The sequence below is a fragment of the Vombatus ursinus genome, unplaced genomic scaffold (assembly GCF_900497805.2).
Source record: "Vombatus ursinus unplaced genomic scaffold, bare-nosed wombat genome assembly UNPS02004827.1, whole genome shotgun sequence".
Lineage (NCBI taxonomy): Eukaryota > Metazoa > Chordata > Mammalia > Diprotodontia > Vombatidae > Vombatus > Vombatus ursinus.
The window spans coordinates 2,517,264-2,536,670 of record NW_020944605.1 but is presented as its reverse complement, the minus strand read 5'-3'; the positions used below and the strand labels follow the sequence as shown (position 1 = coordinate 2,536,670).

Below are 19,407 nucleotides of genomic sequence, written 5' to 3'. Positions count from 1 at the left end.
CCCCTTAGTCTGCCCTCCCTCCTCCTTCCTACCCAGTCATACACAACAATTTGTTCACATAAATCAGTGTAGTGTAGAGTTTAGATGAAAAATACAGGTGTCCTCATAATAAGCAGTCCTCCCAATTCTCATTACTGGCGTGTTTCTTCAGTCTTACAGAAATCCTATATAAAGCAGGAAGCACAGCTATTACTAGAGGAACTAAGATTACTGATTAGAAGAGAACATAATCAGGTAGATTGAGACTGTAGGAAGAAACCATTGCCATGAGAGGGGGGTATTTGCAGAATGTTTCCCCTGACTCTGGGAAGAGCACCTTAAGATTCCAAGCAGCAAGACTGAAAGAAACATGTCTGAAATGATGCTGCCCTGGTCTGTTTTTCAGAAGCTGGTCAGAGATTATGTGCTTGCTTTATCTGTGCTTGGCTCTGACTCTCCCTCCAGGTTGCTTGTCCCTAATAGAATGTATTAGAGAGAAGTACCAACAGGGAAATCAGCAAAAAGCTTTCCTTTGAAGGTAGCAAGCCACTGCAGAATTTGAAATGTCTGGGGGCTCATCTGGTGAGTAAAAGCTGCAGATAAACGTAACAGCCATTCAGAAGAATGATAAATGCTCCAACCATTCAGAAGTGTGCTCCCTAAAGGTGGTTCTTTGGGTCATTTTGCTACGTCTAGGAATGTCTTTGGATGACTACTACTCCTTAGGGTTTCATGGGTGGCATTTATTGGAAGTTAAAATGAGAGGATTCAAGGTATGTGTTTCACACCAGAGAGCTATTAGGATGATGCAAATCACCTATTACAGAATGAAGAGAATAAACTTTAGGATACTACTTTTGTAGAGTTATGGTTTTGGTTTGACACGTACAAGTTATTTCTTATATGAAGAAACAGGACAAGTTACACATAAATTTTAAAAGGCACTTTTTTTAATACAAAAAAAAATGAACTTTTCATTCATTGATTAAAGTCCTTCCATTAACTCGTTAACAAAAGAGTGCTGGAAATAATTTTCACCATGCTGATAATGCTAACACCTAATTATGAGCATTCTATTTTCCACAGATATAGAAGATTTTAAAGGGGGATTTTCCACAAAAGGGAAGATATTAATGATCATCATGAACAGTAATTTATATGTGATCTGAGAAGATACTACTTACATGGCATTAGCAAAGAAACTGGGTCACAAGCTGTAAACAACCATATAGTCAATACAGCATAATTACCTGGTAGAATTAAGTGTGAGAGGGATGATTTTGAAGATTAACTACACTGATGTCAAATGCTTTAATGAATAATCCTTCACAAAGATAAGATTTTAGAGTATCAAACAACACTACTTTAATATTTTCTTAGTTGTGGTGTTTTTATTTTGGAAATAGATCATTTGCACATTCATTTAAGGCATGCTGATGTCCTTTAAACCTCCTTTGCTTTTGATTTGGATGTCTCTTTAACAATTTGAGGGAAGATAACTAATTGTTTTTGAACCCTAGCAACATAAAACAAATCCTGGCATTTGTAAATAAAAAATTACTTTTAAGTTCTATTGCATACTTTGTATTGGTCAGAAAGAGTTTCCAAATATAAGTTTCTATTTCTAGATTATATGATTCCTATAACTAGAATTTTAAATGGAGCTATAGCCTAAGAATACACAGAACAGCTCACTTTTGGAAGTCTGGTACTGAATTTGCACTGGGCTAAGTACATGCCATTTCTCATGGGGGGATTTTTTTTTTTTTACTAACCTCTTTCTAAAGAAGTTTTTCATCTTTATATTTGTGTTTTATTCATAAGACAGATTGTCCTGGAAAGTACAGAGGCCAGTTAATGGTTTATGAGTTCAAGCTGAGCCGAATATAGCTAAGCTCTGTCTTGCTTGACATTTCATCAAAAGCTGTGTTGATTTGCAATGTTTACGGACCTACTTATTGAACCTTCACAGCTTGAGGTCTGCCACCAAGCTTGCTGACATTGCTGAGTTTATCTCAAAACGCATGTACAAACGAAGAAGAAAACTGAGGGGAAAAAAATGAAGACAATAGCTCCCTGGTTTCATAAATTATGCATTTTGAAAATTAAGTAGAATCTCAAATGAGAATATCTTTTGTTTGCATATGGATTTTGTTTTTTTTTTTCCCCCAAAGGAGTCTCACATGCATTTTATCATGTAATCCTTATAACAGCGCTGTGGTGTGGAGCCAGAACAGGTGATGCAATTCCCACCTTTTTAATGAGAAAAATGACTCAGAGACATAAAGTGAATTGACTTGCCCCAAGTTCATCCAGCTAAAGAGTTGCAACAGTGTTGGACTAGAGCTCAGGTATTCTGAGTTTGCGAGCACAGCTCTTTGGTTGCAGCTCAAGAAGAGCTCTCAATTGCTCATTAAAAAATGTAGGTTCTTGACTCTTACTGAATTGTCCCAAACTAATAATGTCTTATGTTATCTCTGGAGGAAAAAAAAAATGGTTCAAAGGGAAAGTCTGTCTTCTTTAAAAATCCTGAGTATTTATTTTAGAATAATAACATTCTCTTGATGACTTCACTACAAAATCATGAATGATATCAATTCAGTAACATTTTAACTTTTTAGCTGTGTAGGAAATCAAGCTTCAAATTTACAGTTGTGAGATGCATTAGTTTCTCTCTCTCTCTCTCTCTCTCACTCTCTCTCTCAGTAATTGGCTATTCTACCTTCTACCCCATTAGTAACCAATTGAAAGCAAGGATAAATAGCCACTAGGAAAAATGGTGTGGTGTAGTCAATAGAACACAGGACTCAACTAAGGCTGTCTTTTACTAGTTGTGTGAACTGAAACTAATCATTGCACTTCACTTCAGTTTTTTCACCAGTAAAAGGCATCTTGACCTAAGGAATAGTAGGTAGGTTTTGCCATCTGGAAGAGTTACATTCAAGTATATGTAACCAAGGCTAAATCAACTCTTCATAATATCATAAACAATTCTTTAAGACTATAAGTTATAGATGACTTGCTGATAAGCATGAATGAAGAGTGTTAACCTACCAGAAATGCCCTACATTTATGAAAACACAGATTCTGACAAAAGGAAGATAGGGATAAAATTATTTTTATTAGACATATCACAGACATTAAGATTATGCAGGTCGTTTGGCATATAGTAAACACTTCATAAATTATGTTTCCTGTTCCCTCATTTATGTGAAAATACTTTGTAACAGTAAAGCAATACATAAATAAGCTGTTGTCACCAGTACTTATCTAAGTGCCTGGTACATAGTAGGCACTTAATAAATGTTTAATCGAATCGATATTATTTAGTATATTTGTCCACAAAGCTCTTCATTTTTGGTTAGTAAAATTAAGGTGTAAGTCTCATCTCAATGAGAGATAGCATAGTGTAATGGATAGGGCACTGGACTTGATTTCTGGATTCAAGTCCTACCTCAGACATTACTAGTTTGGGGATTGTGGGTGCCACTTAGCCTTTCTGAGTTTCAATTTCTTCACTTGGAAAATGAGAGAGTTGGACTCCATTTCCTCTTAAAACCATTTTAGCTTTAAATTTGTCATGCTGTGCGTTAACACTTTTTTCCCAAAAGTCTTCTAATCAGTAAAATTATGATGATGTAGATTTCATCTTAGAGACATAATGGAATGGCATGGTAGAATGTTGGAATTTAAGTCAAGAAGACTTGGGATCCCACTTCTCAAGTGATTCCACTTCTCAAGTTTAAAGACTATGTAACCTCTTTGAGCCTGGGACAACTTTCTTAGACTCTGTTTAGACAGATTTGGATTTTTGAAATTATTCATTCAAATGTTGACTATATTGTTAACATTTATAACGACTACCCCCAAATCGCAGGCTCTTAATAATATGATAATTCTATGATAGCAACTTTGTTTTGAGGTTGAAATATGTTCTCACCAAATTTCTTTCTCTTCAGTAAATAAAAATCATCTAAGTAGTCCAACTGAGTCAGTTTCATATTGCATTTATCATGGGTAGTTGGTTGTTAATAGAATTTAAGAATACTTCATTTTGGGGAAGATTTATAGTTAGCTTTTGAGAAAATGAAGATGTGCATTAGGATAATTTTCTTTATTTTCTTAAGTATAGAAATCAAGAAAATATTTCCATTAACATTCTTGATACATTACTTTCTTTGAAACAAAGGTATAATCTTGTGTATTAAATCAATTGATTGATTAATCAATTAAATGCTCTGTCTTTTCCCCTACCAAAATCTTTTCCTGGTTCCTCTATGTAGTATTCTACTTCTTCTATAACTTGATTCTGGCCTTATAGTACCCCTAAATGCCAGTTCCATGGTTAGAACTCCACTTACATCCACCTGACCTTTCTGATACAATGACTACTCACAAGGACATCTTTCTAATCCCCACTATTGGATATTGTTAAGCCCCCAGGAGTCACTTGAACTGTTTTTTGAGGGTAAGCCTGATCTCCATTTCACCATTGACCTTTAAATGAGGCCCAGTTCTGATAGTAATACAGTATTAGAAATTTAAACCTTCATTCATTTAGGTTCTAGGTTCTTGCCCATAGTTTGGTTTTCTACTAATAATTTCACTTTCATGAATATAACACTTATAGTGTCTTATGAATCTATGACCATACCTATTACCTTTTTGCAATTTACTTGTAACTACTGTTCAGATTTTACAGATGAGGAAACTGAGGCAAACAGAATCAATCAGCACCTGCCATTGAGTCTTCTTGAGGATAGAGCTATAGACATTCTTTTCTGTCTGTTTTTTCCATTTGAATTTACTTGATTCTCTCCTTCCTGTGTTAAGCTAAATACAGGCTGCTTAATGAATTACATGCGGGGATGGCTACCCTGCGGCCTCTAGGCCACAAGTGGCCCTCTAGATCCTCAAGTGCAGTCCTTTGACTGAATCAAAATCTCATATGTGAAGTTTGTGAATGTCAGAGGGCCAAACTTGAAAACCTAGAGGACCACATATGGCCCAGAGGCCCCAGGTTCCCCACCCCTGAATTGGAGCATCAGTGATTTAACAGTAACAACAACAAAACAGCTTTAAAGAAAACCAGAGTTTACTAAATTTTAGCTGCAGCCAGGATTTGAGATTACGAAGGACAGAGTGGAGAGAGGTGAGAGGAAGAGCTTACAATGGTTCCCTTTCCTAATATAACAAAATTCTCTCATCTTCTGCTCATCTCTGTAGAATGGCAAAGGAAGAAAAAGAAAGAAAAGGAAAACTTTGTGTGTGGGGTAGGAGTATGTGGGGTGCGGAGTGGGCCTCGTAGCCCACTGTAGCCTTCTGAGAAATAGCATGGTAGAATGGGAGCTGGCAGAGGCACTGCTGTTTTGATTGCTCTGGAACCTCTCCCTCCCCTCACTCCCACTCCCCACACCTATTTTCAGATATGAATCATAGAGAACTTGTAGAACACGACTTTTAAACATTTGGGCTTAAATAACTGTAAGTGAAAATTTCTTTTTAAATAGACCATTTAAGTGGAATAAAAAATACTGTGATTAAGGGAGCATTGAATTTATCATCAAATTATCAATAAACTCAGTCAAATCTTGTTTAAATATAAAATGCAGATCAGTGATTTTTAAAAAAAAACTCTCCTGTAAAAATGCATGGAAGAAAAATGTTGTGATACAATTAAAGTTAATAATATTGTCTAGCAGAGTTCACTCTTAACTTACTTGACCTTTGTCCTTTTTCTTCCACTTAATAATTTCTGTGCATAATATATAACATAAAGCTAACCTGGAAAACAATGTTTCAGAAGAGATATTCCTTAGTCCAAAATCAATTAGAAATCTAGTTTAATCACATGAAAATACTGTGACTAAAATGAACAAGTCCAGCTAATCTAATTTTATAGTATTGGAGCTTGAAGAAATATTAGAATATAGAGAAGAAATGAATTCTGGAATACAAAATTTCAGAATTGGGACAAGTCTTATAATGTTAGAGATAAATATTTGGAATGTGATATGTTAAAATATAGGACGGCAGAATTTAAACTCCTAATCCATGAAGACTTTCCTAATCTATTCCTTCTCTACAATTTTCATAGAGCATTTTGGACCTTTCCTTTCCTCTTATCACATTTTTCTTTGTATCATACTTCCTAAATATTAATTTTATAATTTCAGATTGTAAACTATCTGAATACAGAAATTATTTTTCACCTTTGTATCTCTTCTATCAACTAAAACCCAATAGATGTTTGATAAATATTGATTTTGTGAACAAAAAATGGAAATACATTAACTTTTTTTTACATAAGAATATTTACTTGGTCTAGTATAAATTTGTTTATAGATATGCAATAACTAACTAACTAATAGCTAACAATTTAATGACTAACAAATTAATGGAAGGACAATTCCAGTGATACTTTCAAAGCATATCCCTCTTTGAGAGTATACTCTATTCTAATTTATTGGAAATCCATATGCTGTGAAAGAATCTTTTCATGAGGTATTCAAATAATTATCTCTCACAAAAAATTTTGAGTAAGAGAAACTGGTTTCAAATATCAACTGTGCTACTTCTTATCTATTAAAATAAGGTTAATTCATTTTGCTTCTTTGGGCCTCAGTTTCCTCCTTTGTAAAATAAGAGTGTTAGGAATAGTCCAGTAGTTTTTAAACTGGGATTCATATATCCTCAATACGTCTACAGGATTTCAGGGCATCTGTGGACTTGAGTGAGGGAATACGTATATCCCGCCATGCATTCGTCCCCTTTCTAATACCCCCTTTAAATCACTCCTTTAAAATCAGGAAGATTACTTTTCTTCTGATTCTTAACCTTCTTGGTTTCTCTGGATTCATGTTTTTATTTTAAAGTTCCTACTCATATCTGGTCTTTTCATCAGTAATGCTTAAATCCTCTATTAAAGAATGTTCTCCTACCCCCTCTGTTGCATTATGTTTGCAGGTTAAATTATTCTGGCTTGTAAACCTGTCTCTCTTTTTTTTCCTTTGGGGATATCATATTACAAGATTTTCTCTGTTTTTTGTTTGTTTAGAAGCTGCCAGGTCTAAGTAGTTCCTTGGTATTTAAACTATTTTTTTCTGGATGGTTGGAGTGTTTTTTTTCTTGGATGAGGAAGTTATGGATTTTAACTAAGACATAACAGAAACCTTTCCTTTTGGGGTTTGTTTCAGGAGGTGCTCAGTAGATTCTTTCTATCCTTACTTTTCCAGCTAATTCTAGTGGATCTGGGTAATTTTCACTTCTTATTTGTTGAAATTTAATTTTCATTTTCTAAAAATAAAATTGTGTATTTCAGGGAGCCCTGTGAGTAAAATTATTTCTCCTTGACCTATTTTTCAGGTCAGTTGTTTTTGATATCAGATATATAACATTTTTCTCTTTTTTTCAATATTTTGATTTTATTCTAATATTTCTTGCCGTTTAATGGAATCATTGAATTTTATTTGATCTACTCTAGTTTGTGAGGATTCCATTCCTTGGGTAAGATTACGTTCTCTTCAGAGCTATTTATTCTCCTCCCAATTCTTTCCTCAATAATTTAGTTTCATTTTTTTCTTGCTTCAGAATTTCTAGGTATTCCTAGGTAGTCCTAGTAGGAAATTTATTTTTTTCCCTCTGAATTTATGCTTGCAGCTGTTAGAGTTAGATTTTCAATACTTTTTTTCTGAGATTGTTTGGTGATTTTTTTTTGCTTTGTTTTGTTGTGGTTTTTACAAACTGCATCTTCCTGTCTTAACCTTTGCATAAGCTAGAAGGGCAAGATCCACTCACATGACAGATCTCAGTCTCATCAGCTCAGGGATATGACATGATATGTATATATGACATGACATGACACGAAATATGATGAGCCCTTGATTATCAGGAGCTCATCATACTAATGACAAACAATGATGACAAGCTCACTGCATCTCAGAACTCCCCAAAATGAGATCCACTATCCTTACCATCCCTGGTAGCAGGGACTACACGTCTCATTCTGCATCCTGAGTCCATCAGATCTGTCAGAGTATCGTACTTTATCATTTATCCTCTGAAATCGTGATTATTCATTGCATTAATTAAAGGTCTTAAATCTTTCAGGTTTGTTCATTTATACAATACTGTTTTTGTTGCATAAATTGTTCCCCTGATTCTGATCACTTCACTCTGAATCGGTTCATACAAGTCTTCCAAGTCTTTGTCTGATATTATCCTTTTGATCATTTCTTACAGTCCATTCATTTATCATAATTTGTAGCCATGTCCCAGTGAATTCTGTACTCTCTCTGACTCCTATCATAGAACCTTGCAGTCTCTGCATGTCCCTGGTCATCTCCAGTTGTGCTTACTTGGCTGAAGGGGGCCTCCTTATTTATTGCCTCTTAGAGTCTGGTTTTGTTAAATTTGGGGGCAGAAGATATCATTCACTCTAGTTTCTCATTGGATTTATCATTATTTGATAACTTTAGGGTTTTATTAGAGGAGGTGCAGGGAAGCTGAGGAACAGGCCTCCCACATCCATCTTGACAGGAAATCTTCTAGCACTACATCGTAAGCTGAAATTGGGAATGGAGGAAGTAGACAGCAAGGACAATCCATAGTTATGAATCTGCACTAAAATCAAAGTGAAGAGCCGTGGAGGTGAGTGAGTCTGTGGAACAAAAACAGCAATAGCAGCATTCAAGTTACACATAGAATACAGCCTAGATAGGAAGTCAAATATAATAAGAAAGTGGTGAATGGCCTGGATTAAATAAAAAGATTTAATCAAAAGGAAACATTAAATGAAGGTAAAGTTCAGGCTAATGAGATATTGAGAAGTGGGAGAAACTACAGGTATTAGAACCGTAGTTAGAGAGATGCAATTTCAAGTTTGGAAATGAAGACTTTCTAGGAACTTACACACACGCCACAGGAAGCGCAAAGACCCTGAAGTGGAAATGAAAATATGAACTGTAGGTAATTAGCCTGGTCCCACTGTGCTAGTGATGAAGCATGAATCAATAATATAGTAATCAGTGAATGAAGGGTGTGATTTGGAAGCTGTGAGGCAGAAAAAAAAACTGACCTAATTTCATAAAAATTAAGGCAAAGGATTTTTGAGGGTGACACTACCAAGACATTGCCCATCATGAGAAATACATTTATGACCTCTTACTCCTTTAGTTAGTTCATCACTAATTCATTAATTAAAAAAAAACAGCTTCTTTGAGTCCAAACAATTTTTACTTTTTAATATAGGGATGGAAAAAAGGCATCTCTTCCTAATGAGAAGTAAGAGAGTTGGACATATTCTGTGCTTGTAAGTGATGCTGCACAACAGGGTCCATTAAATAACCAATCATTGTTCAAGCTCTGTTACATTCTGTAAAATTACTTAAGCATGAACCTTGAACTTGTTCAACCCAAACACAGCTAATTTTTTTTTTTCTGTAAGGTAGGGAAGGTGCATAAAAAAGAATTTCTGATTTTACTGGTGAGGAACAGAAACATCACATCTATTTGATGTCCTGGGACTAATGATGTGGATTGTCTGAATTCAAATCTATTAGTCACTCTAGTTAAGCAGGTAACTGCCTCCGTGCACTGATGAACCTGCATAGACATTAGGTTACTAAGCAGAAGCCAGAGTATTCATTGTTTTTAAATAGAGATTCTTTTTTGAAAAAAAAAAGATGAATTTTCATTTCATATGGGATCAGGGTATCACTACAAATGCCCCCAAAGTATTCCTATTTAGTTAAATGTTCAGAACCTCAATGACCGTGATGAAAACTCATGAACTGGATCAAGTTTTCAGTTTTATTTGAATAGAAATCAAATGAAACTTTCAGTTCAAGTCTCACAAATATAGCAACATTTATTGCATATTCAAATGTGGCAACCCGCCTCCTTCCCTACTGGTAGAAAGCATTCATTTTTATAATGAGCAGAATAGTTGGTATTTCTAAAGGGCATGAGATGTTTTATGCTCTTGTTTTATTTTGGTGCTGCAGCAGTGAACTAAGAGCCCCCAAACCCAAATTTATTGGCTTCACCACTTAATAGTGACGTGACACTGGGCAAATCATTTAGATTCTTTCTCATAGATGATTTCCTGAGGTATGAAATGGGAATAGTAATCATGCGCTAGCTAACTCAAAGGGTTGAAGTTGTTATTTTTTATAATAATTAATGCCAATTAATAACAACTAGTGTTTATGTAGCTGTTAGGGTTTTCAAAGTGCTTTATAAATATTAGTCAATTTTTTTATCGTCACATTACCTTGGGAGATAGGTGCTGTTGTTACCTGCATTTTTTCTGTTTTACAGATTAGGAAACTTCAGCAAATAGACATTAAGTAACTAGACCAGGGTCACATAGTTATTATGTGTCTGAGTCATTGGGATGAAAACAAGCTTTTTATGTAGACACAATCCACAAGGTTTTCAGTGACAAAGCAAAACAAAACATTACTGCAAAATTCATGGCTGATTCTTTCTTCTGACTTCCTTAGGCCAGTGCCCCTTCATCCACGTATAATAGTTCTGCTTCCACTGAAATTAGTTAACAACTAGAAGCAAGATAGCTCAATCAGATCAGGGTCACACTTTACAGGTCAGTCATTACACTGTCAGCGAAAGTGATGATTGAGGCAATTCATGAATTGGCAATGACTTGCACATCTGGGAAAAGTATTTAGGAGAGACCAGGGGATAGATTTGATGTATGTGAACAAAGTATAAGTTCTGATCAGTAAATGAGTGATTGGTATATTAACTATGAGAGAAAAAGGAGTGTTAGATAATTTATTTGTGATATACAATTTTAATTGTTTTAATAAAGAATAGTTTGAGATGCTTGCATACTTCTTAATCATATGTTTTTAATTGGAAATGATTACACATATATTTCTTTATCTGTTAATCACTACACTTTTTCTCTGTTTCTGTGTCTGCTATTTTTAGTGTGATTGCTAAGAAAGAAGGCTTATAAAGGAAGAGAATAAGATTTACAGAATGATGAGCATAAGTGTATTCTCTAGATGAGATAACATGTTTTGTGAAATATAAATTTTATTCTCAGATCCAGCATTATCTGACAATTTAAATGTATGGATTCAAAAATACAAAACCACATTTTTTAATTTTATATTAACATCATTTTTGAAAACAGTTATGCTTTAAGTACTTCTAAACTATATTATCTTCTGATGATATTTCACAAAAGTGTATTATCTTCAAGACTATATACTTGATCTTAATTTTCAGTGGTGGAAATGGGGGATTTGTTTATTATATCTGGTCAATTATTCATCTACAAATAAGAGTATCTATGGATCTTTTTTTAAACAAAACATAAAATAGAATATAGTGGGATAGGAAATTTAGCAGTAATCTTCTTAAGCTTCTGTAGAAGTCATATTAAAAATGTCACCCCTACCTATGACCAGTGATTTTTAATAAATGAATACATGATTCACTGCTGCAGCATTTAGAATTAAATCTCTTAACCAAAATAACTGCCAGTCTTTCATCTTATGAATTTTGTTTCCTTAGCAGCTGGTCCTTAATCTGTCTAATTGCATTATAATGGTTTTGTGTTTTACCAGATGCTAGCAAGGTTGTGAGAGACAGAGAGAGAGAGTGAGAGAGAGGGAGAGAGAGAGTGTGTGTGTGTGAGTGTGAGAGTGTGTGTGTGTGCCTTCCCTTCTCCCTCTTCTCTCCCCCACCCCTCCCACCTTGTTCTTGTATTAGGCTTTAGAATACCTGATTTGCAACTGTTCCTAACACCAGTTAGAAAAATGAACTGTTTCAAGCTCATTCAAATGAAAACCAAAACTGAAGCAACTTAAATTTGTTCAAAGGTCAAGAGCTCTAAAACCTTTTCATGTTTTTCGAAATTTAATTGCCAATTTTTTTGTGATTACTGAATTTGTAACATATCAAACAGTTCCTTTTCTTTCTTTGGCTTGTGGAATGGATGGGCACAAGTGTGGTCATTTCTTCAGAATTAAAGTAATTTTCCTGCTTAATTAAGTTGATTTTAATAAGTTAATGTCCAGTTTTATTGGTGATATTTGTTATGTTTTATAGAAGAAAGTTTTATGAGAAAAGGTGTCTTTATGGATAATTGAAGGGCCAATCATAACTCATTCAGACTGTGATCAGATTAAAATGAAAGCATCTTTAACTATCCTTACCTGAATCTTATTAAAAGGAAAAAAAAATGAAACTCAGAAGGAGTTCTGTTACACTTCCAATTAAACTCAAGATTTATTATTATTGAATTAGCCTACTTCCTATCACATGTGGTTTTCTATTATAAACAATTTTTAAAAATAAGCAAAAACCACACTCTTCTGAAGTAACTTTAAGGATTTCTAAAATTAAAGATAAAATGTATCTTGTTATATTCACTAGCATTGAAGCTGAATTTTAGGTTTTCATTTTCAATTTTTAAAAGTGGATATTAAATAGGGCAATCTTAAATTTTAAAATTTTCAGTAACAGTGAATTTCTTGTGTAATATATGCCCTAGCAAAGATAAGAATGAGTGTTATCATGTTTTAGAAAACTCAGTTTGGGAAAACATAAGCAATAATGTAAAGGACATATGAAATCTCCTATAATTTTGCCAAGAAAACAAACATTTATTAACCCCTTACTATTTCCAGGCACTGTAAAAAAATCTATCATCTATCTATCTATCTATCTATCTATCTATCTATCTATCTATCTATCTATCTATCTATCTATCTATCTATCCATCTATGGTAATCTTAGAAGGAAGCACTAGCATTATAGGACAATAGCAACAGCTCCTTGAAGAAGATAGGATTTTAGTCGAGCCTTGAGGGAAATCAGGGAAGCCAGGAGATAAAAATAAAGAAGGAGAAAATTCCAGGGCCAGGGGCAAGTGAAAATGTGTGGAGTCAGGAGATGGAGTGTCTTTTGGGAAGTACAGCAAGGAGGTCAGTGTCACTGGATCTTAGAGATTTGTCCATAGTTACTGAGTATGTGACTATGGACTTGAAACCGGACTTGAAACCCGGGTCTTCCTGATGCTAAGACCAGGTCACTATGATGTGTATCACACTACCAGAAACTCACAAAATCCAAATTTTTAGTATCTGTTTATCCACCAATCAACAATCATTTATTAAATGTCTACTATGTTCCAGACACTGTGCTATATGTTGAGGATTCAAAGACAGAAATTTAATAGTCCCTTCCTTACAGGAGTTAACATTCTCTGGGGGGAGGGGGAGTTATGGGAAACATGTACAAATATAACTAAATTATATATTTATATATAAATATAATAATTTTATATACACATATGTATGGTAAACACAAGGCAATTGCAAGGTAGGTAGGAATTATGTGTCACTTCATTTTGATGGTAGAATTTGAGTCAAACTTTAAAAGAAGCTAGGGATTCTTAGGACAGAAGCGAGGACGGTGTGCATTTCAAGCATTGTGATTGGCCTCTATAAAACAAGGAGATGAAGCATGGAAAGGCAGGCACATGGAACAACCAGAAGCTTAGTTTGACTGGATGGCAGAGTATTTGAAGGGAAATAAAGTATAAAAACCCAGAAGAGTATTTTGGAGTCACATTGTGAAGGGGTTTAAATGCTTTTGTATTTTATTATGTAGGCAACAGGGAGCTACGAAAGTTTCTAGAGCAGAGGAGTGACATGATCATACCCATATTTGGGAATATCACTTCAGCAGCTGGGTGGAGGAGGGGCTGGAAAGGAGACCTTGTTATGGTCTGAGGCAGTATCGTGGGCCAACCTATTTTGTTTTAAGCTTCACAATTTAGAAAGTAAAAGCAGAAGGGAGAGGAAAAGGAAGAGGAGGAGGAAGAGGAGAAGGAGGAGGAGGAGAAAATCATAGAACATACAGCACAGAGTATCCAACACTGAATTAATTCCATTGACTGTAGTTTCCCTGCCTCTCTGTTGACCATACTCATATGTTGGTCTAACCTGAGGGAAAGAATTTCTTTCCCCTTCATAGGCTGGCTCTAACTTAAGTTCTAGTTAGTTCCCTGAATGATGTATGCCTTGAGGATGGTTTTGGTAGCTTAGAAAAAAAAAAAACTAACCTAGAGAAATAGCAGATATTTCTACTGTCATACCCTATCCTTTGGTGGGAAAACCTTCTAGAGGACCTTTCAGTGTTTAAACAGCTTTAGGTTTATTATTAGATAGTTTGAATACTGGGAGCACAAGCTAAAGGTTATTGAGGAGAACAGTGACCAGGAATTGCAGGGTTCTCTTCTCTGCAGAACAACTGAGTCCTCGATCTTAATGATCTGGTCCATGTTGTGAGTGATGGGAGATCTTGGCAATTCATAGTGGCTATCATAAGTTAAGAGGTAACAGAAGTAGTACCAGCAGTATCAGGGCTATTGGACTCCTTCTTAGGAGCCTAATGAGAGAGAAAGGTATACTAGTATTCTACCCACCTCCCCCACCGCCTTAAAGGCCTCTGATAAGTTACTACCCTTCTTCTTCCTTGGGAGCTACGTAGACAACTCACCTTCCACCCCATTGCTAGTTGCCCCTCAAAGCCAATCCCCTCCCCCCTCCACCAAGAAAAACACTTTATTCTTCCAAGTCCTCTCTTGGAAGGAATTCATTATTTAATGACCACTGGGTGCTCTAGTGGAAACAAGGTGGAAGGAACCCCATCAGTTCTAGGTTATAGAAAGAAAGCTATCCTGGACCTGATTTGCTTCTATCCATGCCAGACCCAAGTCCATTTCCATTTTTCTTATGATCTCTTAGGGGATCCTGAAAAGTTTAATGTGTTCTTATTACCTGTTGATATGAGGACTTCTGCTTTCCTTTTTTGCATATCAGTTAACCATAGATACTTAGGCAACCAATTAGGTAAAATAATAGTGACTATAGTTAACATTCTAGCATTAGTTCTTGACTTCATATTAGTTATTTCTTTTTTAAAATTTTTAAAATTTTATTTTTATTTTTTTTTAAATTAATTTATTTTGAATTACCAGTAATCACTTCCATAAGCTTTTGAGTTTTAAATTTTTCTCCCTCTCTCACCCCCACTTCCTTCCCCAAGACAGTGAGCAATCTGATATAGGCTAAACATATGCATTCCTATTAAACATTTTCACATTAGTGATGTTGAAAGTAAGAATTAGAATCAATAGGAGGAACCACCAGAAAGAGGAAACAAAACAGAAGAAAAACAAAGCAAATAGTATGCTTCCATCTGCATTCAAACTCCATAGTTTTTTCTTCATATTAGTTATTTCTAAAGTTCAATTTCTCACTAATTTCAGCATTAGCCTGTTAATGAAAGACAATATTGTCCAGTAGGACAAGGCCAGGACTGAGAATGAGAAGGATTTGATTATAGTTTCAGCTTTTCCAATATAATAATAACTAGCTAAGAGTCTTTGGGTCCTTTCATGTCTATGGGCTCCAGAGTTGTTCTGATTTTTAACTTAATGATATATTGAACAAATTAATCAATAAGCATTTATCAAGTGTCTACTGTGTGCTAGGCAATGGGTATACAAATATAAAAAAAATATGTGTTCAGAAATGGCTAGTTCCTAGTGGTGTTCATTTAGTGATACTAAAACGGCAGATTTCAATTTGGATTCTAAGCATGTGCTCCAGTTATATATATTGTCTATCATATAGTTTTGTTTTTGTTTTTTACAACTTTCCTATAGACTTGCTTGCTTCATGAATATTTGATTTCCCAATAATTAATCTGCATTTGTAAACTGTAAGAGTGGACTCTTTATGAAGACAGGGACCATGTCTTACCTATGATTTGTATACCTTCTAGTCCTTAAGCTGCATACAATGGGCACTTCATTTGCCAAATGAATCAAGACCTTTGTTATAGATAATACCATTTTTTCCCTCACTAATCCCCACAGAAGGTGTAATCACACCTTCTGATGATGTTGCTTTTAAAACCACTGCATCTAAAACCTAAGATTCTGTGCCAACCATCATTAATAATGACAACACATTGATTTATAAAATATAACAGGCAGGTTTCCCACATCTAACTAATAAAAAGGTTTTTTAAATTTTCTTTTGGAGATGAGGTTTGATTTTGGCTTCGACCAAGTACTGAAAAATGGGCACTTCTATTTTAGTGTCTTGCTGTGTTTGATGGTGTAGCTATTTAAAGGTAAAGACTGACAGCACTTTTCATTTTTCTATGATGACTGATTTGCATAAGTACCATTATTTCAGTGATATCATTAGGGGCTGCGTTTTTTTTTCCCTTTTCACATGTTAAGAGGAGAAGCACTATCTATCATTATTACTCTTCTCTAATTGCATTTGATTAGAAACAAAATGGAATGAGGATTTGAGTAAGCCTGGGCCAGACATGATGCTAAATACCCAGATGAAAACTGAAAAGTTCATTCAATCATCTATATTTCTTCTCTATATGATAGCAGGGCATCAGAGTATCCATCTATCCCCATAATTAACCACTTCTCTTTTGGTTTTCATCTAGATATGTAATGTCATGTAACAGTAGCCTGGCAATAAGGGAATAAAGTCTTTTCCCTTCCCCTTACACTACTTGAGTTTCTGAGTGACCTTGGGCATGTCACTATTGATGTAGGTGCAGTCTTTTCTTCTGAAAAATGAAAATAATTAGTGATTTTTCCTTTTCCAGGCTCCAAGATATTTTGCACAGGTTAATAACAAGCATCTGTAAAAGACTCCATAAAGAATGGAATTATGCAAAAACAAAATATCATCTTTATTGTCATTTTCATTATAACAATGATGTATTAACTTTAGGGTAGACAGAAAGTCTAGCAATGAAAATTACTTATTTAGTCTACCTTCTTTTTGAGTTACTAGACTCTAAGCACCAACTGGGCGAAGGACCACTATGTCTTTACTCAACTTATCTAAGCTTAGTATTCTTAATATTTGTTTTCTGAATTTAGTCCGTTTGGAGGCTACTGGGTTTTGCCTATGACCAGGATTGAGGGTGCTTTTGTTATTATTATTATTATTATTATATCAAATGAAGGTTATTGAGTCCCTTCATTAATTCCTTCAAGCATTATGATAGTTATATGAATAGTGAAAAGTCAATGTGAACAGATATATGATTGGTTAAAAATATTTTACATGTAACAATAAAATCCATATCACTATACTATTATTAATATATTAGGGTCTCTTTGTCCTCTTTTATACAATTATGAATACTTACAAAGATTTTCATTGATGATTAATCAGGAGAAATGAGGCCTTAAAATTGCCTCTATTTTTAAAGCATCAGCCTAGGGGGAGAAAAAACAATGAAAAGCATCAAAGAAGAAGATATCACAGCTGGACATCAGTCTTTTAAGTCTTTCTTTGTTCTGTCTATCAATCGATGCTTACCTATAAGAAAACATAAATCTGCTTTTAGCCTTCCTGCTTACTTATCACATTGACAGACAGTGATCAGTCGTTTGTCTGGACGGTGAGTCATAATTGGCTAGTGCTAAGTCTCTAGGGACTTCTTTTGCCTGACTAGCCAGCTGATTATTAATGCTGTTCACTCAAAATGAGGAATCACTGCACTGTTTGGAATGTCCACTGCAATCTGTCTACTATATGATTTGGGGAGAAAAGTTTCATGTGATGTCAAAGGCTATCCTTGAATTGGATACTCAAGTTATCTAAATTACCAACTATGATTTCAGAAAAAAATACAGTAATATAGTGTTTATGTATATAGTTATATATGAAGTTATATAACTACATAAATCACATTGAATGACATGATAGTTAACTATATTTATTATTTATAAAATATGATATTATACACAATCTTTCATCTATATTAAGAGAAAACTAATTGCGCTGCTGATTGCTGAAGAACATTCCCAAATATTGTCCTCATTATAATATTTTACTGGGGAAAGATAATTCCTGAATGAAGGATGAACTATGATTAAAACCTTTGCTATTTCCAACATTATTCTACAAGATACTGCCAAACTTGAGAGAAAAAAGCTCAAAATGACAGGATATCTGCTGTTTAATCACCTTGCTTGCACTTCTTTTATGTACTAATAATGTTTTATTGTGAATGGTATAGTGCCACTATTTGTGTTTACAGCACAGTCTTCTACCAGACTATAAACATCATGAGGGCAAAAACTACATCTAACCTATTTTCAGATTTCTAGCATAAGTAAAATATGGCATTTTATAAAAACTTGGAAAAATATCCCTGATCCCTAGTCTTTTCCCGTCTAATGTATCTTGCATTCACTTTCAGAATCTATATTACTAAAGCACAGGTCTGAACATACTACTCCCCTTCTCAAGTTTCAGTTGCTCAATATTGTCTCTAATGTAATTAAATTCCTTTTAGGCACTTAAAGATTTTCACAGCCTGATTCCAAACTATCTTTATGCACTAATTTTGCATTATTGCCCCTTGTATTCTATGTTTGCCTGCCAAATTGACCTTCTGCCTATTCCCTGTATTTTATTTCCTACTCTGTGTGTTTCCACAGGTTGTTGTTATTCCTCCAGCATGGAGTGTTCCCCTTCATCCTCTTGAACCCCCTTACTTCTTTTGAGATTTAGCTGAAGAACTAACTCCTACGTAAAGCCCTTGCTGATTTCCCCTACCCCAGTTGCCAGGGCCAGTGCTCTCCACTCTCCAAAAATTACATGTTGTTTATTTTTTATGGAGTTTGTATTTGCTTATCTGTGAACATATTGTTCCACCCCTCCCCCACTCCCCACACCTAGTAGAAGGCAAGATTTGTAAAGGCAAGAACTGTTTATTTTTTTGTCTTTCTGTCCCTAGTGTTTAGGACAATGCTTAGCATATAATAGATACGTAGTAAACATAGGTTGTATAATTGAATATTGAGAACCAGTCTGAAATTTCCTTTGCATTTGATGTTTGATCTGTTGAACTATTATATGATGTAATAGAAGTATAGTTTGATGTGATAATACCTAAGTATTTTTTGTGGGAAATGACTTAAAATTTACCATATGTATCGAATTCAGCAGCATTTCTTAGTAGTGTCAAGTAAATAACACATGATTAAGTTTTGCAGTAATCATATTAATCAAATTTATGCAGATTTTATTATCATCCTAAGTTGTGTTCTTAGCTAACATAACAATATAACCAGTGACCAATGGTACATAGCTATTTTATGAACAAAATCTCCATAAGAATTTCCTCCTTGCCTTAGTTTTCTTATTATGTGTAATTATTTTGCATTTATAAAATAAAATTTTTGTGATACTTTAAAAATATTTTTACCATCTCATTCATTTCTTTAGCTTTTTCTCCTTGATATGTTTCTGCCAGCCTTTTTCTTCTTTAAAGGTATTGTTACTATGCCTTAAAGTATTGTATTTAAGCAACCCTAATGACTAAAGG

At 34.6% G+C, this 19,407-nt stretch overlaps 1 protein-coding gene across 1 annotated transcript in view; it reads left to right on the top strand.

Annotated features, from left to right (window-relative positions):
- The first annotated feature begins 524 nt into the window (after positions 1-524).
- Positions 525-19,407, top strand: part of DMD (dystrophin) — a 2,133,690-nt gene continuing 2,114,807 nt past the window's right edge. Inside the window, exon 1 of the mRNA XM_027841994.1 lies at positions 525-561. Coding sequence (XP_027697795.1) covers positions 543-561 — 19 coding nt within the window. The 5' untranslated portion in view covers positions 525-542. The remainder of the gene's footprint in view (positions 562-19,407) is intronic.